The following is a 24,440-nucleotide window of genomic DNA, read 5'->3' as shown; positions in this document are numbered from 1 at the left end:
GTAGCTCGTATTTTTCCCTTTCTTCTAACATATGCTATGAAAAAGTTTGGTCATTTAACTACAGTAGTTCTGAAATTTTCAATTATCCCCCTCATATCACAAGTGCCAAAAAACCATCTGTCCGCCTCCGAAAATATGAAAATTTTCAGAAAAAGAACAAAGGTTTTCGGGAGAGTGAGTGGGTGACATTTCTTTCTTTTTTCTCTAAAACTTCAATAAGAAAAAAATGTTTCACCTGTTTAATTTTTAGATTGAAAAAATTTTGACAAACTTACTATTAGGGCACCCTCTGGATATCAGGAAGTGGAGAGTTTTCAATCTTTGCAGATTGTCATGGAAATAGAAAAGTGACAAAGTTGACAGAAAAAAGATAAAAAGGAAGGCTTGAGATGATTTTGAACCTTAGCTTTTTGAACCGAACCTTAGCAAAAATACAGAATATAGCGTCTTATGGCTAAACCATGATATGGGTAATCACACAACAAGTCCAGATGATAGAAAACAACTGAATATTTATTGTTATCTAGTCACAGGGTCTGGTGGTGAGAACTGAAATTAAACACGCTCTATTAGACATTGGCGGTAAATTCAACATTTAATTGTTTTAATTCTGTGTTTCGTTGTGGCATTTTTATAGCTTAATCGATCACCTTTGAACCTATTTATGGCAGTGTTCCCGCATTTTTGAAAGAGTTTTCGACTGCCGCGTTTTCTTCACATCAATTCTACCAAAACATGGTCAAAAGTTTATCCTGAATTTGGCGCTAACATTTTCGCTGATTTCAAGTTTTAGTACTCACTCCCAGACCCCGTGCTTAATTTTCTCCTGTTCGGTACGGTTTTCAACACCACGAGTAAGTTTTTCAAAAAATCAGGAACAAGAAAATAATAATCTTCTCCTTTGAAATTTAGTTCAAAATGTTTTCAGTAAACATCAATCTTTTTTCATTTGTCCATGAACTGATTCACTATAACAAGTTATTTACTATCATTAATATCTTTTTGTTAGAAACACTAAGATGTCACTGCCCCTCTCTAGTTTCAACTGATAACTCAAAATAATGATAATCATTTGATTCTTACGGAAATAATTCCCACGGAAATAATGAAAAAATCACACATTTACTGACCATTAATCACAAATTCTTCCAAAAATGTGTGATTCTCACGCCTTCTCAAACTTTTCATCTTTTCTGAATTTCTTCCAACTCCCTGACTTTTGCTCATTTCCCTCCACTGCTTTCCTCCCTTCTGGCTCTCCGGGCGAAAAAAAGTAGGCGGAGCATTAATCCAATTGCCCACGCCCCTTCTCTTCTATTTCACCTCTCACCACGTTTATTCTCACTCCTGATTCTGAATACATCACGTCTTCTATCGTCTTCTCATTCGCCCCTCCAATTTCTCCTCCCAAATGTCTGAAACATTGGGTGTTGTGAGCTCAACGATTCATCCACCGCGAGTCGTTCCACAACAAAAAAGTCTATTCCTAAAAATGGATGCCAACGCCGAATTCGGAGTATATCAAAATTACAGTCGCCTGATGGCCTCGATCAACGCTTCGATGTGTCAAGAGCAACACGATGGTATCCTGTATTGTCCCAATCACACCAGCGGGCCAGTATGGGTTCGAAACGTTTATCCGCCTATACAGGTTAGTTTTTTTTTTTTTAATGTTTTCAGGAGAATGAGAAGGTTTAACTTATGAAAGGCAATATATTGGAAGTTATCATTGGTCCAAATATCTCTGACATTGGTTAAGCTTTCGAATCCTGTTTTCTGGTCTACCACCCTTCTGGTTGTAGTATAGACTCTCGAAATTCCCACGAAGTATCTCACACAATGTTGATTAGTATCTCATAATTTTCCCAGTGTCTAGACAACTCGCATGACTGATCAAGCTTTCCGGAACTCAACAAAAATTTAAAATCAGGAAAAATCTATATTTGAGTCATACTCATCGCGTGATAACATATATGAATTCTCTTCCACGCCAATAAACGGAATTTCAAATAAACTTGAAATGGGTATAGGATGATTGGATACAACTCTTGAGAGTATAATGGGTTCTGATAAGATATAAGGTTTTATATGAGTTTACTGTAGTATAACGATGTGAGCGGTTCCACCTCTTTGACCAAATTCTATTTTCGATCAGGCATTGAGCACAATTCAACTCTGCATAACCTTTGTGTGTGACGGAAAAGGAAATGAACAATGTGGGTGACTCTAACAAAATGAGCCCTATCTATATACCCTTTCCGGACATCAGATGGAGCAATGAAACAATTCAAAGAGAGAGAGAGAGAACAGACACTAGAATCAATTTGGATAATTGAACTTCCAATCATTTGACCCATTTATTCAGTTGATTTTTTTTCATTAACATGTGGTTAGAGTCTATTCAAGTATTCACACACATCTTTCGAACATCTGGAAAGACTCCCCATTTATAAGATGACGTGGCAGTTAGTCATAAGCATTGGAAAACCAAGTGCAAATTTAGAGAACGTGACACAGCGATGAAGCCATTCCATAACGAATCCGTCTCCATAAAGAGCTTCTCTAATTATAAGAATCATAAGATCCCCCGGGGTCAAAGTACACCGAAAAAACCTTTTGGTGAAACAAAAATGGCATTCTGAGATTTGAGATCATGAGTCTTTGAGAACATTTTAGAAATGCAAAATGAAGCAGGATATTTCGAGAATAAGTGAAGGAAATTGATGAATTCATAAAGAATGAGGGAAAAACGGGATGCGGATGTAGTTTTTTTATTTTCGTTCGCCAGTCTTTTCCCTGCGTATTCTAGGTTGTTGAAGTATGAAAGAGATTCAAAAGACAAAGGAAACTAACAAAAATACATACTCTTTTGAAAAACTCAAATTATTCTGAATTGTCGTAATCTTGATGGGACTCTTTCCAGGAAGAGGAATTTCGATTTGTGGAGATGATATAGCCTCTAGAATTTAATTTAGTGCCAGGAGGTTATTCTTTCCAAGTTTGAGACATCAACTAATCCGTTTTCACAAAGTTCAATGAGTTTTCGCCACTTTTCATTGGATTCATTTTGTTCTTCAATTCGTTTCCCCCCTTTTCATCAAATCTTTTTACATTTCGTAATTAAATCCCACCCTCTCTCTTTTTTTCTTCTTACCCATCTTGAAGAAAAAAAGAGATTCAGATTACATCGAATGTGTGAACAACAACGAATCCAATTTATTTTCGGATTGAAATCCCAACAAACGCTTCCTGATTTTTTGGAACAAGGGAGTTGTGATTGTGTATTGTAGGTAGACCACAGAGATTCGCCTTTTTACAGCTGAAAAGAAGCTGAAAATGTCATTGAAAGTGACTCACTTAATGACACTTTCTGAAAAGAAGCAGGAAAAATAAATAACTCAATTGAAATAATTATCTCTCCTTTTTTCTTCTTTTCCGTCAATTATCCCACGGTTTCCAAAGCCATTATCCATTTTTGAAACAGCAGGAAAAAAGAGAATTTCAATTAAAAACGCCAACAAAAAAGGGGCAAAATTAAAATGTGTGACGAGTTTTGTGGAGGAGAAAGCAATGAGCCGAAACTCTATGTGTAACCGAGAGCAACAAAAAAGAAACTAAAATAGATGAAGGAAGAAAAAGTTTACGTGCAAGTCAAATAAGGGCATGTTTATTCGGAAGAACTTTTTAACGAAAATCGAGAACTTTTTCATCAAAATTCCATCTAAGCGCATTTCATCATCTGATGTTTATTTAATACGATTTTCTCATCAAAAACTTGAAATGAAAAACGTATAGACGGCGTAAGTAACCAAAACTACGATCTTTTTTTAATCTGTTAGCAGAACCGAAGAAAAAAGAAAATGACGTAGTCTCGCCTGTTCGTGAAACGGAAAGAATTCAGGTGTTTTTCTTTTAATCTTTCTCTTTTATTCAAGATGTTCAAAAGGGAATTCTAGCTGCTATGAATATCTTTTTGTTGACATAGAACACTCATTATGAAAATTGGAGTAGGAAGTTGGGTTGGAAAGGAAAAAATAGGAAAAAGAAGAGAGAAACTGGAAAACAAGGGAAAGGAAGGTAGCTGACTATTTGGCTCGGGATTTTGCTCTTTATTGGATACCTAATAGTACAGACGTCAAAAATTAAAGCGTCGTTGAATGTTAATAAAAAAAAGAACAAATAATTATCAGTATCAATACCACTATATCAAAAAATGATTCCATAATTTTCAGGAGCTCCAACCAAAAGTTCTCATTGTGGTTGTTGTCTTTGTGCTTTGTTTTATCGTCGGAGTATGCGGAAACTCGTCGATTATCACCATTATTCGGGGAGTTGTGGAAGATCGAAGAAAACGGTATGTGAGGTGATGGGTGGAAAATTAGATCAACTTTATTCCCGGAAAAGTACAAGAGTCGTACCTGTATTTTCACATCTTGCCTGCTAATTGATATAGTATGCCCTCCCGAAATATTTACGGTAAAAGTACACCGAGCACATTTTCTGGTTTATAGATATTCTGATGAAAACGTCTAAAGAACTTTCGAGATTCTATTTCAACAATATTTTGGTTCTAAACTGTTTTTCTTCCAGAATGAAACGTCACGGTGACAATGCGATCCTGTACATCGGTGCTCTATGTGTCTGTGATTTCGTGATGTCTCTCTCATTGCCTCCAGCCATCTTGGACTCTGTAATCGGATTCTGGATTTTTGGTACAACAATGTGTAAAGTACATCATGTGTTCGGAAGTGTCGGTCGAATCGCCTCTACGTTCTTGATTACTGCAATGTCATTTGATAGATATGTGGCTGTCTGCTATCCACACCAGCATCGTCTTCGCAGCCGTACTTTTGTGATTTCCACAATTGCTTGCCTCTCAGCAATCGCTTTTGTTCTTCTCCTTCCAATGCTTACCTATGCTAGTGCAAAAGAAATGGTACTCCATGAGTTGAAAGCTCATGAATCCGCAAATATCACACGTGTAAGAGTTTTCAAGTGCTCCGACATGATGCCTGGACCTATTTTCTATTGGTTCACTTCGACGTAAGTTTCTCTGATATGTAGTGAATATAAATAAATGTTATGTTTATTTTCAGAACCTTCATCCTTGGGTATGTGGTTCCTCTCATCCTGATCGTCTACTTCAACCTTAAACTCATCAACAAATTGTATGCCCATAAGCGTGTCCTCCCTCGTTCTGCAATTCCAGTCCGTCGAGTTGTCGTTTACACTGTTCTCATCGCTGCCGTGTATTTCGTTTGCTGGACTCCATACTGGTTCTCTGTACTCTATGCAATCATTATGTCGCTTCTCGGAAAACCGACAACTAACTCGGAATGGGTATTGTTCGCTATTTATTGTGTACACTTGCTTCCCTACTTTGGATCTTCAAGCAATTGGATTTTATATGGATTGTTGAATACACAACTACAGGTTAGCGAAATTGAAAACCCATTAAAAATTTTAAATTATTGAAATTTAGATGAAAAATGACATTGGAGATGATGGGCAAAGCATAATGACTACAAATGGAGTTCCGGACATGCCTAGAAGGTAAGTTCTGATATCCAGACCTAGTGACATCATATAAATCTCCCCTGGAGTTATTTTGAAACTATTTGCAAGTTATTTTTTCCAGATCCACATCGCGTGGAATCTGTGATGGAGCCACGTCATCTCGCTCAATGCCAACCACCAGTACCCCTCAATGGCAAGTGGATCCAATGTTGACACGTGGAAATTCAGATACGAGTATGGTGTTCTACCAGGACACTGAACAAACACATCTCTAGAACAATGTTGCTTTTTGTGTGATTATGTTGTATGACCCAGTGAGCTGCCCATATCGCCGATTTGTTCCCTTTTTCTGCTATCACGCTTTCATTCCAAACCTAATTTATTCCAATCCTTTGTAGCGCTGCTTTCATATTAGTTTCTACCGTCCCCTGAAATCTCATGTCAATTAATTCCGGTGTCAATGAACCTTGCAACTTATTTCTGAAACTTACTAACATTTTTTTTCAATCTACATATATACAAATATATTTATTAAAAATGAAAGTTTTTATACATTAGTAGGGTAGGAATGATAATAAGAGAAAAATTGAAAAAGTATGAGTTAAGCATTTATTGTGGAGCAGCAAGAGCGATAACGCCACAGGCTTTACGCGCACCTGCGTTTCCAGTCTTCTTGGATTCCTCTGCCTTCTCACCGACTCCCTTGCCTGAAATAAAACATGTAAACTTAACTGTTTCTCTCTCAGTCTCACCAAGATCATCCTCATCGGCATGAACAACCATTGAGCGTCCAATAACCGAGTTCTTTCCATACAAAGTGACCAGTTTGTCAGTTATGTTCACTTTAGCAACTCCATCTCCGCCTGCCTCCACATTGCCCAAATCTCCGTAATGGCGATTATCACACTAGAAATAGTAGCATGTGATTAGAAAAGATTTCTTATCTATATTCTTACACATGGTCCTCCGTGGGTTTTCTGAGTTGGATTGAAGTGTGGCCCAGCAGAAGTACATCCATTGGTGGAGTCTCCATACTGATGAATATGGAACCCATGACGACCTGGAGTAAGTCCTTTGATCTCACCGGTTATCTCGGCAGGTTTGTCCTCAGAGGTCTGGAAAGTTCATTGAAGAAATAGATTAGAATATAAACAGGCTCATCTAGAATAGAGTTCACAAATGTTTTTGATCATGATTATTACAATTATTGTTTAAGATAAAACTATTATAAAAGTCACCTGCTTGATCCAAATAGTTCCACAGACATCATCACCACGGAGAACAGCAACGGCACAGTTAGACATCTTGAGAAAAGTTTATTTTTACACTGAAAATGAATATATTTCAATAGTGTCACCACAAAAAATCAGAATGAAGCAAAAATTGCCAGTAGGAGAAAGTATAGAGAGATGGTAAACAGGAGACATAGACTGAGTAGGAAAGAGAAACACAACACTCTCCTCCCATATATTTTCTCTCTGTTGCGAATGTTCTAGCAAAATTAGGCCTCAAAAACCACGTAAACAACAAACAAGTTAGTGGTCACTAAACAAAAATGGCATCGTTTTGTGACGTTTGCGTAGAGAAATAGATTTTAAATCATATTGAAAAGACATAGAGAGATAAGTTGAGCTGTAGGAATTTGGAAGATTGGAAGAATTAAAAAAAAAAAAGAATCTTGAAATTCGCAGAAATAAACTTTTAGTACAACTTCAAGTAATAAAAAATGTCTGTCGAAACATTTGAACAAGAATGTTTAGAAACTGCTCTATTTCAATTCAGACGTCCTTTGGGTTTCCAAAAAGACTCAGAAATATTTTTATGTTCCGAAAAACATTTAGACGTCCCACAAAATCCAAAATTTTGGTTCTGAATATTTAGGAGTTCCAAAAAAAAACATTTAGACGTCACCTGAACACTGAAAATCCCAAGATCTTGCTTTGACACCTGGAAGTAGTGATTATCTTGAAACAAAAACACCACAAAGCTTTATTCAGCACCCGGAGAAAGTATCAAAACAGAGACAATCAGACACTTTCTTGCACTATTTTCCAAAGTTTTAAAAAAGCTATTGGGTGTCCTTGTTCTAAGGAATGCGCTACTTCCCGGTGTCAGAGCAAGCTCTTGGTGTTTTTGGTAGCCAAGGGACGTCTAAATGTTTTTTTGGGACGTCTTAGTGTTTTGAAGGATGTCTAAGTGTTTCAAGGGATGTCTAAATGTTTTTGGGACGTTTTGCTTTCTCATTTCTTCTTATTTTTAGCCATGTTCTTCCTTTGGGTTTTCCTTTTCTTTTCGTTTGCTCTCGCCGAATTTCATTCGAAAATGATACTCACTTGGGGTGAACCTGCAAATTATAATAGCTATGTAAACGTCAACACTGATAACTTTTGGAATGAATGCTTGAAACAATGTCTAAATGACGTGGATTGTGTGGTAAGTCATGACTATGTGCTCTACTAAATATTATTTTCGAAGCTGGTTGCGAAGTTGGAAACAAGTTGTCAATTATTCAGAAGAGAAAATGTTCTGACAGTGAGAAAGACGAATAATTCTTCAGGAAAAATAGTGGGATTCAAGGTAACAGCTTGAGTCATTTCTTAGTTTAATTAGTCTATTTTTTTCAGAGAACAATTGCTTCTGAGTTCTGTCCAGTCGGCGACGACCCACCACTTTTCGGCTTAGATACTGTCATTGTGAGTCTTTAGATGTTAAAGAAATATTAAAAACAAAAACAAAACAATAGGAGCCGTATTATTCTATCAATGTGACAACATCTCAAGACGGAATTTCCTTTTGGCAGTTCAACATAAAATGCGGAGACGATTCTTGGCTTGCATTACGTGGTAATCAATCGGTTTGCATCTCGGTTTGTTTTATAGGGTTAACAGAGACTACGTACTTTGAAAACTCAAAGACTTAAGCTGCGACCGTTCCCTAGTCCCTATTGTATGAATTACAAAGCTGCTCAAAATATGTGTTCGGAGAATAACGGAATTGGGTTGACTAATTCATATTCAGACATAGAAGAACTAGATATTCGGAGTAAGTCATTTTTCATCTCTCAAAAAAGCCACGGGGGAATTTTAGTCAGATGGAACAACAGCCTTCAAGATATAGCAATTAATGATCCGGAAACTCCTGCTGGACAAACTCTTCTTGATTTATGGGCTGATGGCATATGTTCTTCTGGTGGGAAAAACTGTAATGTCACAGATGACACCCTCCAGTCAGGTTTCAACGTGATAAAAGATTATGCAAAGAAAAGCCGTTGTGTATTCATATCTTCAACGGAACCCGGGAAATACTCAGCGGAGTAGGTTGTTTCCCGAAGAAAAACGGAAAACACAAACTCTTTTTGGATTCATGGGCTTCATGTAATTCATGAAATAGCTTTAAAAAACAAAACGCTTTTTTTCTTAAGTAGGAAAAGATTTTTTCTGTTTTTTTTTATCGCGAACTGCTGGTTCATTATTTTTGTTATACAAACATATGTATGCATAACATTTTTTCAGATGTGACAGAATTTCCTGTTGCAGCACCAGTTGCTCACGTGGTGCTGTCTGCAGAACTCTTCCTATTCAATAATTTTCAAACTATTCAGTCTAGGCCGTGTTAATTCTTGCTACAAATTTCAAATTACTCTCAGTTCGAAAAAATCATAAAAAGTCTAACTTTCAAAGGCAATAATTTGTGAGATTTTCTTTTCGTATATTTTTTATTTGTGAGAGCTTTTGAAAGGAACTGATGTTTAGTATAAAAGCCCTCTCTACTGTCTTAAAGGTATCCATTCATTTGGTTCTTTCCTATTGTCAACAATGCAATTCAACTTCTTCCATCTTCTTATTCTCGCCGTTTTGGCCGTTGCCTTCATCACTCCAGTTCATTCTGCTCCATACAGCGAGCAAGAACTTGAGGCTCTCGTCGGTCTTCAAGATAAGGTCTCTGAACATTTGGCTTCCTCCAATTTGAGCCCAGCTCAAAAAAAGAAGATTGAAGACATGATGGCCAAGAAGGAAGCTGCAGTCAAGAACAGCTTCGGAAAATAAATTGAAACATGATTAATTTTCTTTGATTCATAATAAAAATTTTGTAGCAAGGTAACATTTTAACATCAGATGCAAAAAAGGGTATCAACATCTCTCTTTAAAATAATCGGTGTACAAATTCCTTCACTTCTTCAAAAGTTCCATAAAAGAACGGACAATGTCGGAATTGATGATCTACTGTGAAAAAAATAAAGTTTGGCCAAGGATTTTCAAAAAAAATTTTCGCGCCCAAAACGCTTTAGTGCATTTGTGAACTAAAGCGTTTTGGGCGCGAAATTTTTTTTTGAAAATCCTTGGCCAAACTTTATTTTTTTCACAGTACCAATCAATTTTTGCCTGAATTATCTTCTTTCTTCTCATAGAAGTTACATAAAAAATTATTTCATTTGAAGTAAACCAGGAATATATAATGACTATGTGAATCATGACTGTATGAAAGTGAAATTTTCGAAAAAGGAAGTCGGAAATCGAAAGTCGGAATGGAAGGAAGGAATTCCGCACAGCTTTGATGTGCATGTTAATACAAGCAACTTCTGTGCTAATTCCTTCTATTCCAACTGTTGATCCGTATTTTCCATGTCCGTATTGTGTCATTTGATCTAAAATTATGTTCACCGGACAACGGAATTATACTAACTGAAGATGGTGAAGAGCTGAAGTTAATAATGCCGGATTTTTAAATAAGCGACAAAAAAAATGGAATATCGCTGTGGACGGTGGTAAAACTCCGAGTGTTGAGCTGGTGGAATATGTAAAAAGAAAATTTTTTTGTAACTGACACAATTATTATAATCTTGTTTTTTCTGGCTGTGATATAAAACACAAAGGGGTGGCTTTAACTCTGAAATCGTATACGCTCTACATTGTTAGAGCAAAAGGAAGACATGTTTTTGATTGTGAGGCTGATCTGGAAAAAACCAGCTTCCAATGCGTCATAAATTTTCAAACTTTTCAAAGTAGTAAACATTGTGACTTTCTCCACAATAAATTTTTATCTTTGAGAAAAAAACCCGGAACTGAAACTCGGTATAAAAGGATCCTCTAGCTGGAGGTAAGACATCCATTCACTTGGTTATTTCCTATTGTCAACAATGCAATTCAACTTCTTCCATCTTCTTATTCTCGCCGTTTTGGCCGTTGCCTTCATCACTCCAGTTCATTCTGCTCCATTCAGCGAGCAAGAGCTTGAGGCTCTCGTCGGTCTTCAAGAGAAGGTCACTGATTATTTGGGCTCATCTAACTTGAGCCCAGCTCAAAAGAAGGAGATCGAGGACATCATGGCCAAGAAGGAAGCTGCGATCAAGAGCAGCTTCGGAAAATAAATTCAAAGAATACTGATTTTCTGAATTTCCTAATAAAGTTTTCATCTCATTCAAAACTTCCATTAACTTAAATTTATAGTAATCACTGAAACGGACTCGCTATAAGCACCTGTATTTATGAAAATAAATAACTCGAAAAATTCCAAAGTCCTTCTCTCTCACGTCTCTTGTTATTCCAATTTCCTTTTCCGTCATGTTGTCTCTATCAATAGTGTAATCTTGTCAATTTCCCATGTCCTTCCTATCCTTTCTTCCAATTAATGAATGGCATTGTAGAATAAAGAGAAGAAAAAGTAACACACAATTCTCGAATTGAGACAGTATTACACAGTTTGTCAGCTTCTCTTTCGTCTATCCCTTCCTCTTTCTTTCTTCTTCTCTTTATCAGATTCTGATTTCATAGTCTACTTTTTAGTGTTACTAGATTACACACTTTTTCTTTCAGTGTTTCATACTGTTCTACTTTAAATTGTTACTTAATTAAAGGTTTTTTTTACATTTGTTGTTCGAAATATAGGATATAAAGGTGTTATAGAAACTTATTCAAATTGATTATAGCCTCTTTAGTACTCTAAAAACTCCTAAAAGCATTGCAATATTATCTTTATAGTTTTAGCGTAAACGGTCTCAAGGAAATCTGAACCACACATTTTCATTAAAAATCACTACACCATAGTCACTTTTCCAAAATAGTGTCCTTTTCTGTTTGTCGTTTGAATGATAAGAGAAAGTAGTGACAGGGGGGAGGGATGAGATGATGAAGATGATAACAAAAACATGGTTTTTATTATTTTTGATGTTTTGGTAGGTTGATTGACGGTTCACTTTTTTTTAATTTTTGAGTGAAAAAATGGTTATTGGAAATAAGTTTAATAGTTAGGTGAACTTTTTGTACAATTTTGGATTGTGCAGGTCGTTAAACACATGTTTTCCCACGAATAATGACTTTTGACCCTCTTTTAGGGATTTTGATGGTTCAAATTTCAATGTAAGGTTTCTCCTTTGATTATACTGCCTACAAACCATAACTCGAAAGAACAAAAAACAAACTCTAAGACTTTATTTCGCAATGTAAAAACAGTTCATGGAGGACTCTGTTTCCTAGCACCTCTAAAAATGGCTCCATAATGCACTTTGTGCATTTTCTTGCGGAGTCTACTCTACATTGATCTGATCACCTTTTTTGTGTTGTCTTATCAAACACATACATAGACAACATTGCTCTCTCTTTCTCTCTTTCTTTCTTACTAAAGTCTCTGGTTCTTTTGAAACCCACCACCACCGCATTTTTATTATTTGACGTAGTCTTACTCACAACATTTCAGGTTTCGAAAAACTCAATTTTTTCTAACTTATTTCATTATTGCCTAATATCTTTTTCAGATCACAGAATGTCAGTTCAGTCGAAACTTCTCGAAACGGCAATAGACCCTGAAAAACGGCGGAGAGCCTTGTTGATAGTTGCAGGAGGTGTTGCCGCAGTAGTAGCTGCTCAATGGATTGCACTCAGAAAGTCTCAGAAATCTCATTACAAACTGGAGAAAGAGGACAGTGTGGCTTCTGATGGAACGCCAAAAAAGAATAAAAAGCGAGCATTTGACCCACATTTTTTGAGGCAGTTGAAAGAATTGCTGAAAATTATGGTACCTGGAATTTTCAGTAAAGAGGCTGGAATTATTGGTGAGGACGGATGTTTTGGAGTTTTATTCAGTTCAATGTAATTTTTAGGAATGCATTCAATCATCCTTATGTGCAGAACATTTTTGACAATTTATGTTGCCCAATTAGAAGGATCTATGGTACAATCAATTGTAGAAAAGGTATATTATATGAAAGACTCATTCGACATCAAAATGAGATATTTCAGGATGTGCTACAATTTGTCTTGCACCTCATCAAATGGATTTTAGTGGCTCTCCCAGCTACCTTCGTTAATTCTATGATCAGATTTTTCGAGTCTTATTTGGGATTAGCATTCAGAACAAGACTCACCAAACATGCTTACAAGCAATACTTCTCGGTAAGAGTAGATTTCAAATGCATTTATCAGGAATCATTTTCAGGATCAAACTTACTACGCAGTGTCTAATTTGGACACCCGTCTCCAGAATGCTGATCAATGTTTGACAGAAGATATCACCATGTTCTCACAAAGTATAGCTCATCTCTACTCACATTTGACAAAACCTGTATTGGATATTGCCTTAATCACGTAAGATATTCAAGTACCAATAGCCAGTAAAAAGTATTTGCAACATTCTAGATTCACTCTTCTAAAACTAGCAGTACAACGTGGAACGGGTCGCTCAACATTCCTCCCATCTTGCATGGCAATTCTAGCAGTTTCAATGACTGCAAAAATTCTGAAGGCAGTATCACCAAGATTCGGACACATGGTGGCAGAAGAGGCAAAAAGAAAGGGACATTTGAGGTACTTGCATTCAAGAATTATTACGAATTCAGAAGAAATTGCGTTCTATGGAGGTCATCAGGTCAGTGAACTTGTTTCTTCGTTCCAATTTATTTTGATAATTCAGGCTGAGTACAAACAACTGGATGGTGCCTACAACTCTTTGTATCAACAAATGATGATGATATTCAAGAAACGTATTCCGTATATTATGATTGAACAGTTCCTTATGAAATATGTGTGGTCTGGTACCGGTATGGTCATGATTGCTCTTCCGATTCTTGCAGCCGAGTATGCTGATGACGAAAGTGAGTTTTTGCGATAAGAAATTGAAAGTTTTTCAAAAACCGGGAATTATTTTTGGTCAGAAGTTTAAAACTGTATTTTCAGAAGCAACGAAATTGGAAGACCTTCCTGATCATGGAGTTTCTGAAAGAACTCGTGGATACGCCACGGCAAAAACACTTCTGTTCAACTCAGCAGATGCTGTTGAAAGATTAATGACAAGTTACAAAGAAGTGACTGAACTAGCAGGATACACTGGAAGAGTTCATGAAATGTTTAAAGTTTTTGATGATGCGAAGAAGGGAATCTATCAAAGACAACTTGTTAGTGGAGGACAAGTTGAAGGGCAACGGGGAGAACGATTTGATACCAGTAGGATTGAAGGTATGCCTCTAAATTGGTCTTACTAGTTCATTATCTTTTTAACTTTAGGTATCGTCACTGACTCTGAAACCGACGAAATTGTTCTCAAATCTGTGCCAATTGTAACACCAAATGGAGATGTTGTGGTGAAGAATATGACGTTGACAGTGAGTTTTTTGAGGGTATTGGGTCTTGGACAAGACTATTTTGGGCACTATGGATTTTGATTATTCCAGATTACACCAGGAATGCACGTCTTGATCACTGGACCCAACGGATGCGGAAAAAGTTCACTGTTCAGAATTCTAGGAGGATTATGGCCGGTTTACCGGTGCGGAAAAGCAGAGAGCATACTGACTAATTACAATATTTTGTTTCTTACAGAGGGCATCTTGAGAAACCATCCTCTGATCGAATGTATTATATCCCACAACGACCATACATGACACTCGGAACTCTTCGTGATCAAGTAATCTATCCGGATACAACTGTTCAAATGCGACGACGTGGAATCACTGATCAAGACTTGATGATTATGCTGAGAATAGTGCATTTGGAACACATTGTAGAGAGAGAAGGTGGATGGGATGCACAGAATGATTGGATGGATGTTCTGTCTGGAGGAGAGAAACAAAGAATGGGAATGGCAAGAGTGTTCTATCATAGGTACGTAAACTCAAAACTTCATGAGATTCAAATTTTGAAAAGCGCTTTCAGACCAAAATATGCTCTTCTCGATGAATGCACATCCGCAGTCTCGATTGATGTTGAAGGAAGTATTTATCAAGCTATTAAGGATAATGGCATCACTCTTTTAACGGTCACCCATCGGCCTAGTTTGTGGTATGTTTTATTTAACCTAACCTCTGTTTTTTTCAAACAAAACAATTTCAGGAAGTTCCATACACACCTCCTTCAATATGATGGTGAAGGTGACTACAAAGTATCCTCTTTGAATGAGAAGACTATCGTAGAGCGCTTGAGTTATTCGGAAGAGAAACAACAACTGGAAAGGCAGTTAGCAGAAGTGCCAAGATGGAAGGAACGCCTCCAAGAGGTGTGTCAACTGCTTGGAGATGAGGATCATTTGAACATGACATTGGATACCGATGATAGTGAATAAGCTGTTTTACTTCTTTTCGTGAAAAATGGGTTATTGTATGTATATATTTCTTTATTTTTTAAATCTAGTCTTCCGAGTTATTTAAATAAATATAAATTATATACATTTTACAAAACATCTCTGCCAGTTTCCTTTCCTCTGATAATTTTCACAACTGCCAGTTGAAAAAGAAAGAAAGAAAACAAGAGTTCTGCTCGTAATCCCTTTGCTCTCTTCCTCTTTTCCCTCCCTTGGGCCCAGTGTAAACGTGTCTGTGTATCACCACCTGGCACAATCTCTCTGTCCTCAAAGAATATCTGCCCGCAGGCTCGTTCTCTAAAGTCTCTCTTTTTTTCTTTTCTTTTGTGCTTTCTTCTTTTTTTACTTCAACAACTCACTCGTTGAGCTGGGTGTCATTTTTATATTTTTCTGCCTTTCTTTCATTTCTTTCATTTCTGATTTATCCATTTTTTTAATCAAGATTTATAGTACAACTGTATCAGTTTGTTGTAGAAAGCATTATCATGTTTCAGCTCATAATCCGTTTGCGTCATTTTTCACTTTGTTGGTTCAAAAAAAAAACAAAACTTCAAAATTCAGTGTTTCCCCAAATACCGGATTCCTCCTTTCTATACCAAATAATATACCTATTAAAATAAAAATGATCACATTTTGACCTCCTAATATTCAGTCAACACAATAACCTGTTCCCATAATGAGTATCAATATTGAAACCCAAAAAACTCATGTGGTCGTTGAAACATGAGACGATTGTTGTTGTCGTTTGGGAAGTTCTCTAACAGCTGTGACCCCACCAACTGACTTACGGACAGACGTAATCGAGTTTTCCGCGTGAGTTCTCCTGGTTTATCGGGAGTTTTAAAGTGATGTATCTCTTTTTCCTCTATCTAGATAAACGTTATGAGTTTTCAAATCAACTTCTTTGTATTATTACCTTCTCAAAATAGTTTACTACTTATTTTTCCTTGTTTTCAGATATTTTATCAATGTCCACTCCAATTCCTCCGAATTCTCCACCAAGCACTCCGACTTCTAAATCAAACCGTACAAGATCCTTCTCGGGTGCTGCAACTGTCGCCAACTCAGCATGCATTTGTGGAAACGTCCCAATTGGTAAACTTGATCTGTTAGATTAATCACTATCTTCAAATTTTTGTTTTCAGCTTTATCCGCGAATACTTTGGCTGATTCGTTGAAAGTCTCGCCGTTATATAAACAACAAGAGTATGTTTTTTTCTAACCTTTTTATGTTTTTTTGAATCTTTGAAAGAAAACAACATAGTTTTAGACAAAAACTTTGGTTTTTTGCTTTATTTAAAAAGCTTTATTTAAAAAAATTTCATAACTACTTACTTCAAACCGAAAATCTTTTTTGATTAAATTTTATTATGCAACATACATGGTTTGTTTATATATTAGCTTCCCTTCTCTCCTTTGTTTATCGTTCTCTTTCTCTTTTCACCCCCTCACTTTGACATTCCATTGGGTTTTTCATTTCATCGTCCACCTTTTCCTATTATTCTCCCTTTTTTTTCAGTTCCGCTCGCTGGAACGCGGCCGCTCAGGTATACCGAACATCGCGTGCTGTCTCACCAACCTTGGAAGAGAAAGAGAAATTCGGGTTCGACGCTGCCACGTCAAACGCCTATATAAATCAGATGATTAGCCCGAAAATTTCGATTCCGAAGTTAGTTCTTTTCAATTTTTGCTTTATATAATATTCTGTTTAAAGAACTCCTATTTCCCTGGAAGAAATTGCGGATATGAATCGTAAACGGCATGAAGTGGTGAGTTTGACCTTTCAAGTTTTTCATTCTGAACAATTTCTATTTTCAGGAAGGAGGAGTGATTCCATCTGATGATGATGTGGGTCCATTGGAACTTGAAGCCATTGCAGCTGTCCATGAATTGGCTCATGAAGTCGAGGACATTAGTGTATCTGAAATGCTCCCAAGAACCAGTGATCTAATTTTCGTGAATGTGAAAACCCAAGAAGGATCTCCATATACTTTGGAACTGACAATGAAAGGATGGAGAATCGCTTCCTCTCATACTGATTGTATGAACGGAGATTATACAAAGGTGAGTAAAGAATTTAGTTATTACTTTGGTAAATGTAATTCCAGATTTCTCTGCACACTAAATACTACCGTAACGCTCGTGAACTCTTAAAGTTCATATCGCCAGACCACGCGACAAAGTTTAATGAATGTGTAGCTGAAAAATTGAACAAACTAGCAGAGGTACTATTTCTTAGAGAATCGATATAAAAGTTCTTTAATTTTCAGGTAACCGTTCAATAGCTTCATAATCAAGTACATAATTCAAAAATTGCAATGATTTATCTGGCTATCAAACATAAGTTTTTTTACAGCCAATAATTTTAATGTTACATGTCGTCAAGGATAATAAATGGGTTCATTCAAACAATCATGTTTTGATGTTTTCCTGGCTTAGACTTACAGACACTGAAACACACAAGAACAACTAAAGAAATTCCATAAAACAGGGAAATCAAAAGAGTTGGCCAGAAAACGAAACCACTGCAATAATTCGACCAGAGAACAATATAATAGCATTTCGCAATTCCGAAATATGACCTGAAAAAATCTAGTCTATGATTGTCTGGATGAGGAACACTCACAAGAATCCAATTTTGAAATGAAGTTTTATGCTTTTTTGTAGCATTGGATCTTTCAATCGCTGTCCCACATATTGTCCGAAAATGGCATCATCCAAATCCAATTCGGTTTTCGATTCAACAGACAATCGTTGAAAATATACAGAGATGTAGACAAGTTCCAGTTCCATCAGAACACCCATAACAATCATCCAAATTGCAAGGAGGAAATCACAATCATAATATTTGAGGGCACCGGTTATAATGAAGAATAGTGGAAGAGGGGAAGTGAACAAAATGAATTGAAGATGAATTTCTGAAAGAACAGTGATTTGATAGAATCTAGAAGTAGAGCAACAGCACCCTTCAAATTTTCGAAAACATACCTCTCCATGACCACTTGCCAGATTTCACTTCTTCATTATTGTTATCGAATGGATCAATTTTCATTTTCACTTGTTTCTCTGCCATCGAGTATAACTGAAAAAGTTCGCTTTATATAATGGATTATGAAATTTTCGAAATTGAAAAAAAGTTCAAACTCAAATATAGAAACGTAAGTTTGTGTATGCACACGTCTCTCAAACATCGACTGATAAGCAGGATGTGTCATCGAAAAAACAAGGAATTGACTTTAAAGTTTATTTTAAATATGTTTTGGAAAATGAGCTGTGAAAAAGTAAGTTTTCAGAAAAATAATAATCCAGGATTGGGGTTTTTCAAGATTAAACAATAGTATTGAAAAGAGAGACAACGCGGTGTAGCAGAACTCATTAAATTGCTGAAATGGAGTTTCCTTATCATCGCAGAAAAATTATTCTCCCTGTCACCTGAATACTTTTTTCCCTTCATTATTGATCAAGAGAGCAGTGCGGTATGTCCCTAAAAATGCAGAATCTCAAAGAGCTACATACTGCGGAAGCAGAAGATCAAGATTTAGAGAAGAATTCAACAAAAGTCGAGAAATTCCGTGAGTTTTTTGGAATCAGTACTAAAAGACTACCTCGAGAGTTACAGCGATCTCGACAATCATCTTCACAGTGATTATTCTGTTCATCGCTGCTTTATTCTTATTCCTAGGTGTCACTGATTACAAAACTTGTCCAGAAGATCCACGAATATACATCTGGTTGAATATCGTTGCAATTCTGTTATTCCTCGAGAGAATTATTTCTGTCACTCATGTTTATACCAGAGTATGGTTCAACAATAACTGTCCAGAACCGACAGGTATGCTAGTCGACAAGTCAGTCATGAAAAAATGGATGAAGAAGCACGACCAGTTGAATAGAAGACCGTTGTTCCCTGATCTTATCTGGCTGATTATGGTTTTTTTGTAAGTCACTGTGGTTGAAAGTTTCTCATTGTTATTATTATTATTTCAAAGGTCGGCCATCGGATTTGTGTGGCTTCGTGTGTTGCCTTCTGGAAGTTCTTGTGACGATTTGATTTTCTATTCCGTCGTTACCTTCAGCAGCATCATTCTTTCAGCAACGATTCTATTTCTAAGTTTCATTTGTTTCGAATGTTGTCTCAGAAAAGACTGAAATTTTACTTCTTGCACATATCACGTGAGACCATTTTCATGGTTTCTGTCCATGTATGTACATATGAATGTCAATGATAAGAAAAAACTGTTTTCGACTTTTGACTCCTTTATTATTTGTAACTCGGAATTCCACAGGTTTTTTTTATACAGAAGCAAAGTTAGAATCCGGTTCTACACTCGACCCCCCTTTGGTGCAACAACAACAAAACACACCCAAAGTTGTATCCACATTTCGTTTGTTGCAGCTCAAGTAGGATACTTGTATGATCAGAGGAGTCATCACGATATCAGTTATAACTAGAAATAATATAAATACCATGTCGTGCTCTGCGAAAAAGACAAGCGCGGTTGGCAGGGAAACCTGAATTTTTTTCTGTAATTTCTAGTGTTCCAAACAACGAGTTTCACCAACCGATTTGAACAGCACTGTAACCATAGTTTGCCAGTATATATATTTCTGTGGTTGATTCTGTTGCACCATTGGTAAATTTGAAAAGTTTCGAATACTAATCACTATTGGTAAATACAATAGGGAGCAACAAAGAAGAATACAGTTTGCTACATAGAAACTGATCTAAAATAGGCTATTCTGTTGTAAGAGATTTTTTAAAGTGTTTACCGTGTAACTTGCTTCAATATTCCATTTCTCTTCTTCAGTGCACTTTCCAGAGATACATCCAAACAATGAGTAGACTGTTGCAGATTCTTTCAGTCCGTAGAGAATATAAACCCATCTTATTCTTTTATGAAGAGTCCGTTGAGCAGACATCACCCACTTTTCCGTAGTTGGGAAGAAATAAAGAATGAATTTGAGAGTGGCCAAAACGGAAATTAGTAAATGAAATACTTGAGTCATGATGTTGAGAAGAAACAGTATCAATATAGCAATATATAGAAAAAACACACCAAATAAGCTGAAAAGGCAAGTAATTTACATAATTTTGTCTACGAGAATCAGCTTGTAACAACTTTTCTTAAACTAGGAGTTTAGAATGGTAACTTTCTTACAATCCGATTTGATACAAAACGAAAAGAGCAGCAAAAAAGGAGAATATGAAAGAATACGTTTTCTTCACCATCTTATAGAAATGATTAGTGAACGGAAATACCAGGGTCTGAAAAATACTATTAGAAAATGACAGTATGTGATATCCTCACTTTCTCATCCCTCTCTCGATTCATTCTGTTGACATACACGTAGAACGGAAAAATGACAATTAGTAATACTAAACATGCTGGAAATGTGGCGAAAACAAACACATAGACCTGTGCCATTTGAATTGGAGCGATCAAGCTGAATGAATCATCCGTAGAGTTTAGAAGGAGTTCGGTTTGCTCAGACATTTTGAAGTTTGAGTGAGTGAGGTAGTGAGGTTGAAATTGTATGTTGCAAACAGCTGCCTCAAATATAACATTTTCTAGCATAATTTGATCTCAACCAGAAAAACTACTTTTGTAGATTTGATTATGTGACCAGATGCAATAGTTCCGCACTGAAAATTTGTCTAATTCCCAAATTTGTAATGACACATGTTTTCAACATTAGTTTGAAGAACTAAGCTCTCGAAATAAACTTTTGAACCAACACAGGAAACTGATAATGTCGATTAAAATTTTGATATTCACACTGGGATCAACTGATAATTTTGCTCGTTTTCTTCTTTCTGGTTAATTTCTTATCAATAACTTTCAACATGTCATTACTTTCCTGTTTATTTAATTGGTTTCATTTTCATATAGTGCATTCTTAATGTGGGAACAACGAAGAAGCAATAAATCCGATTTCTGTGAGTTATCTATAACTTCTTTTTGTCGTTGCATTTTCAGATTTTCAGATTGTGGCGTAATATTTCTCATTCTGATAATTGCTGTCATCTTGTATTTTATAATAACTGGTTGTTTGATGTCATATGATTGCCCTTCCCTGCCACATCTTTCATCATGGATGATTTTATTCGGAGCGTGTCTACTACTTTTGTTAGGACTAATTTTGAAACCAAGTTACAAATACACATTGCTGGATCCGGAAAAAAACACTTCCGATAATCCGCATAATCATGAGCCGGGATATGCAACTTTCTTTGCGTCGTTGCTATTTGGTTTATTGTGAGTTTACTTGTGGAAGTCACATTGCTTGATAACTGATTTTCTAGAAATTCAATTGGGTTCGTTTGGAGCTCAACAGTCATGAACGGGCATTTGGAATGTTCAGGTTACATTTATTGGCCTAGTTTCATAACGTCTTTTATTGGTTTGCTCACGTCAGTTTCAGTTTTAGCTATTTCTGTTGGACGACTTTTTTTTGAGCCGGAGGAAGATGAACAAGTAAACTACAGAAGATACTATCATTTTTCCGGAAGACGACAGTTGATTAGTAATTGAAAATAAAATGGTATTCATTGAGTTTCTGGAATCATTTTTTACAATAAAAAGTATGATACAAATTTTTTAATTGAATTTTTTCAGTAGAAATGTTTTTGGAAACCCCATAGAACAAAGGAGGCACAAAATGTGATGATTGTTGTCACGCCGTCCAAAAGAGAACCTGTTTTCAATTCGACAAACGAATTCTTTTTCTCTATCTCTCTCTCTTTTTACTAAAGAACACATTTTATTACACAATTTGATATCATCTTTTGATTACTAACCTTCAAAGATTTATAGAACATTCGAAATCTGTATCTATTTTGTATTCTTTCGAATTACTTCCTTTTTTCCAGCCACTTCCTTGTGACTTCTTTCTACCGATGACTACCAATGTGATAAGATGAGAGATAAAACTGAACAGCCAGCCACTGAATGCATGTATCACGTTCCCTAACCTTTTCTATTTTTGTTTCCTTCCTCCCCTCCCCCATTCAAAACTCTTTTCACCCCCCTTCTTATCACCTGATTGTGTTTGGTCAATATATTTTTATTTCTTTCGTCATCTTGTATACCGCCTGAATGCAAGCAGTACAACTTGTACCTCAAAGACAATGTATTTCTGGGTTAAAAACTGTGCGTTTGTCAATCCTCCAGTAAAGGATTCAATTGATTCCGGGTATTCTGGTTACTCGAGTGAATCTGGAGTCTCTCAGGAATCGTACAATGAAGAAGTGGATCCGAAAATCAAGTTTTGTAAGTTTCTCAGTTTTTCATTCTTCAGTTTCACAAATACCTTCCTTCAGATTCTACTATCATATTGCTTCTTTTTCTATCCGTAATCCCTGTATATTTTATCACTGCTGGAATTGTAAAACACGCTGAATGTCCAGCTGAATCAAAAATTCCATTCTGGATGGTAGTGATTGGAAGTTGTTTTCTTTTCGAAGTGTTGTTCAGTGGTTATATAGGCTTCAAAGACTTCAAGAATGATTCCGTTTTGAGAACTCTCAAAAATCCAGAGACCAACTCAAAAAGTCGTCCAGCACTTGCAATGATCTTACGGAAATCTGTGAGGTTATCCATTTTTGGATTGTAAGACATTCAGCTATGACATTATACCCAGGAACTTTCAATTTTTCAGATCAATCATTGGATTCATTTGGAGTTGTGTCGTTTTGTCAAAAGAAGAGAGCTTTCTCAATTGCTCAAACTCCGTAATCTGGCCTAGTTTTGTTTTAACCTGTCTTGTTTTATTATTTTCTACATTTCTTTTTATTTATTATACTTGTGTATTATGTTGTACAGTTTTAGATTATTTTGAAGATAAATCCGAACAATAAACGATTTTTTATTGTTGCCCAGAAATTAGAAAAACTGCTCCGAACCGATTTGATTGAAATGGACCAGCAGACGCATCAGTTGGTCTTTCCGAGTCATAAAACAGTTTTGTCCGATTTTCAGCAGTTGTCATGTAAGCCGCTTCAAAGGCTCTCTGCTCTCTTTGATGCTCACCGTGGTCCTAAAAAAATAATTATGAGGGTAGTCGGGGGCAAAATAAGAATGTACCCTTAACTGTTCCAAAAACTCGTCCTTTGACAATTCAACAACTGTAGTTCGAAGATTCTGCATCTGATTCACTGAAAAATCACATTTACTGTAAACTCATATATTTTCTCTCAAAAGACCTGTCATTCCAGCAAGTCTCATATGAAGCGCATCTTCTCCCTCTTCATCATCACCGTCTTCACTTGGTGGCTCCTGATCTGCTTTCTCTTTTGCAGGCGCTGGTTTTTTCGGTGCTGAAAAATACGTATTATAGATCTACAGTATCTGTTTTCACAGATTCTGTGACGTATGCAAAACATGCATAGGTAATCACTACATATTATGTATACGGCGAATCTCTTGCACGTGTATTCGCTGAAGAGTTATCAACAAGGTTATATGTTGTCAACTACAAAAATTAACGTTTGACTGTGTTATGTGTACAAGAATCAAAACGATCGGAAGGTCAGGGGATGATAGGGATTTTGTGGCGTACAGGAATCAGCAAAAGAAGACACAGTATGTCAGAATTTCAAACAACACTGGTCATTAGCTCTAGTATAGTCCAATAAAACTATCATACCTTTCTTTTTCTTCTTATCTTTCGATTTTTTTGTTTTCTTAGTTTTCGCTTTCTTCTTTGCTGTTCGTTTTGCTTTGTCCGCCTTTTTTCGTTCTTTTCGTTGTCTGGAACAATTAGTGAATAGTTATGTTTCTTGTCTACCCACTAATCTCACTTTTGTGCACGTTTATCTTTTCGTTTTTTCATCTGAGTCTTCCTTTTCGTTGCTTTAGTTTTCGTTTTATTCGCTTTGCTAACTTTTGGTTTTCCTCCATGACTCGGTTTCTTTTTTGCCACTGTTCCTTCTGTAATGTGCTATTCAAGGTTACTCTCAAAGCTGCAACAGTTTACTTGACTTCTTGGCCGGCATTCTGTTAAGAAATGAAGAGAAACACCACGTTTCCCTTAGGAGAAGGTCACGCGTCATGATTATTCACGTTTTTATGGATAAACATTACAATAGATCGTGTTACATTCATTCCAGTACAGACCAACAAAACACTCATTGCCAGGTGTTCTTTTTGAACTCTTCAAGATCCTCACCACTCCTCAACATCTCGAATATCCGCCCTGAAAGTTTTTATCCTCCTCCATCCCATTTAGGTCATAAATTTCTTATGCTAACACCAATTATGACGATAACAATCTTCATGGATGGGCGGCTAGTCTCGATTGTCGGCTAAGTGTGGTCTTCCTTTGTGTTAGCCGAACAGATGGTGTATTTGGCACGG

General features: G+C 36.4%; 11 protein-coding genes across 11 annotated transcripts; 7 read left to right on the top strand and 4 right to left on the bottom strand.

Moving 5' to 3' along the window:
- Positions 1 to 1,411: 1,411 nt before the first annotated feature.
- On the top strand, positions 1,412 to 5,792 carry GCK72_011982 (uncharacterized protein; the record flags this gene model as incomplete). Its single annotated transcript, XM_003103430.2, has 6 exons — positions 1,412 to 1,651; positions 4,233 to 4,354; positions 4,591 to 5,043; positions 5,097 to 5,433; positions 5,483 to 5,553; positions 5,639 to 5,792. The coding sequence occupies 6 exons, from the start codon at positions 1,412 to 1,414 to the stop codon at positions 5,790 to 5,792; spliced, it is 1,377 nt and encodes a 458-aa protein (XP_003103478.1).
- A 334-nt stretch (positions 5,793 to 6,126) lies between these two features.
- GCK72_011981 (uncharacterized protein) lies at positions 6,127 to 6,821 on the bottom strand (the record flags this gene model as incomplete). Its single annotated transcript, XM_003103434.2, has 4 exons — positions 6,127 to 6,224; positions 6,270 to 6,423; positions 6,474 to 6,632; positions 6,756 to 6,821. The coding sequence occupies 4 exons, from the start codon at positions 6,819 to 6,821 to the stop codon at positions 6,127 to 6,129; spliced, it is 477 nt and encodes a 158-aa protein (XP_003103482.2).
- Positions 6,822 to 7,839: 1,018 nt separating this feature from the next.
- GCK72_011980 (uncharacterized protein) lies at positions 7,840 to 9,563 on the top strand (the record flags this gene model as incomplete). The annotated part of the gene is made up of 4 exons (XM_053728779.1): positions 7,840 to 7,950; positions 8,142 to 8,210; positions 8,261 to 8,360; positions 9,298 to 9,563. 4 exons carry the CDS (start codon positions 7,840 to 7,842, stop codon positions 9,561 to 9,563), a joined length of 546 nt encoding a protein of 181 aa, XP_053583551.1.
- Positions 9,564 to 10,654: 1,091 nt separating this feature from the next.
- On the top strand, positions 10,655 to 10,885 carry GCK72_011979 (uncharacterized protein; the record flags this gene model as incomplete). The annotated part of the gene is made up of 1 exon (XM_003103520.2): positions 10,655 to 10,885. The coding sequence occupies one exon, from the start codon at positions 10,655 to 10,657 to the stop codon at positions 10,883 to 10,885; it is 231 nt and encodes a 76-aa protein (XP_003103568.2).
- A 1,391-nt stretch (positions 10,886 to 12,276) lies between these two features.
- GCK72_011978 (uncharacterized protein) lies at positions 12,277 to 15,066 on the top strand (the record flags this gene model as incomplete). The annotated part of the gene is made up of 12 exons (XM_053728778.1): positions 12,277 to 12,565; positions 12,614 to 12,705; positions 12,753 to 12,905; positions 12,949 to 13,097; positions 13,149 to 13,377; positions 13,423 to 13,603; positions 13,686 to 13,964; positions 14,013 to 14,110; positions 14,180 to 14,274; positions 14,328 to 14,609; positions 14,661 to 14,786; positions 14,838 to 15,066. The coding sequence occupies 12 exons, from the start codon at positions 12,277 to 12,279 to the stop codon at positions 15,064 to 15,066; spliced, it is 2,202 nt and encodes a 733-aa protein (XP_053583550.1).
- A 986-nt stretch (positions 15,067 to 16,052) lies between these two features.
- GCK72_011977 (uncharacterized protein) lies at positions 16,053 to 17,369 on the top strand (the record flags this gene model as incomplete). Its single annotated transcript, XM_003103431.2, has 7 exons — positions 16,053 to 16,179; positions 16,230 to 16,290; positions 16,604 to 16,753; positions 16,799 to 16,853; positions 16,903 to 17,148; positions 17,193 to 17,309; positions 17,355 to 17,369. The coding sequence occupies 7 exons, from the start codon at positions 16,053 to 16,055 to the stop codon at positions 17,367 to 17,369; spliced, it is 771 nt and encodes a 256-aa protein (XP_003103479.2).
- Positions 17,370 to 17,488: 119 nt separating this feature from the next.
- Positions 17,489 to 18,157, bottom strand: GCK72_011976 (uncharacterized protein; the record flags this gene model as incomplete). The annotated part of the gene is made up of 3 exons (XM_003103362.2): positions 17,489 to 17,666; positions 17,711 to 18,002; positions 18,073 to 18,157. 3 exons carry the CDS (start codon positions 18,155 to 18,157, stop codon positions 17,489 to 17,491), a joined length of 555 nt encoding a protein of 184 aa, XP_003103410.2.
- Positions 18,158 to 18,574: 417 nt separating this feature from the next.
- GCK72_011975 (uncharacterized protein) lies at positions 18,575 to 19,233 on the top strand (the record flags this gene model as incomplete). Its single annotated transcript, XM_003103504.2, has 3 exons — positions 18,575 to 18,656; positions 18,704 to 19,022; positions 19,074 to 19,233. 3 exons carry the CDS (start codon positions 18,575 to 18,577, stop codon positions 19,231 to 19,233), a joined length of 561 nt encoding a protein of 186 aa, XP_003103552.2.
- A 384-nt stretch (positions 19,234 to 19,617) lies between these two features.
- GCK72_011974 (uncharacterized protein) lies at positions 19,618 to 20,004 on the bottom strand (the record flags this gene model as incomplete). The annotated part of the gene is made up of 2 exons (XM_003103517.2): positions 19,618 to 19,809; positions 19,855 to 20,004. 2 exons carry the CDS (start codon positions 20,002 to 20,004, stop codon positions 19,618 to 19,620), a joined length of 342 nt encoding a protein of 113 aa, XP_003103565.2.
- A 2,209-nt stretch (positions 20,005 to 22,213) lies between these two features.
- GCK72_011973 (uncharacterized protein) lies at positions 22,214 to 22,830 on the top strand (the record flags this gene model as incomplete). Its single annotated transcript, XM_053728777.1, has 4 exons — positions 22,214 to 22,355; positions 22,406 to 22,518; positions 22,605 to 22,694; positions 22,744 to 22,830. 4 exons carry the CDS (start codon positions 22,214 to 22,216, stop codon positions 22,828 to 22,830), a joined length of 432 nt encoding a protein of 143 aa, XP_053583549.1.
- A 120-nt stretch (positions 22,831 to 22,950) lies between these two features.
- GCK72_011972 (uncharacterized protein) lies at positions 22,951 to 24,079 on the bottom strand (the record flags this gene model as incomplete). The annotated part of the gene is made up of 6 exons (XM_003103436.2): positions 22,951 to 23,121; positions 23,169 to 23,239; positions 23,288 to 23,401; positions 23,731 to 23,834; positions 23,885 to 24,014; positions 24,061 to 24,079. 6 exons carry the CDS (start codon positions 24,077 to 24,079, stop codon positions 22,951 to 22,953), a joined length of 609 nt encoding a protein of 202 aa, XP_003103484.2.
- Positions 24,080 to 24,440: the final 361 nt, after the last annotated feature.

The sequence above is a fragment of the Caenorhabditis remanei genome, chromosome IV (genome assembly GCF_010183535.1).
Source record: "Caenorhabditis remanei strain PX506 chromosome IV, whole genome shotgun sequence".
NCBI lineage: Eukaryota > Metazoa > Nematoda > Chromadorea > Rhabditida > Rhabditidae > Caenorhabditis > Caenorhabditis remanei.
The sequence above is the reverse complement of the archived record's forward strand: the minus strand, read 5'-3'. Positions and strand labels throughout refer to the sequence as shown.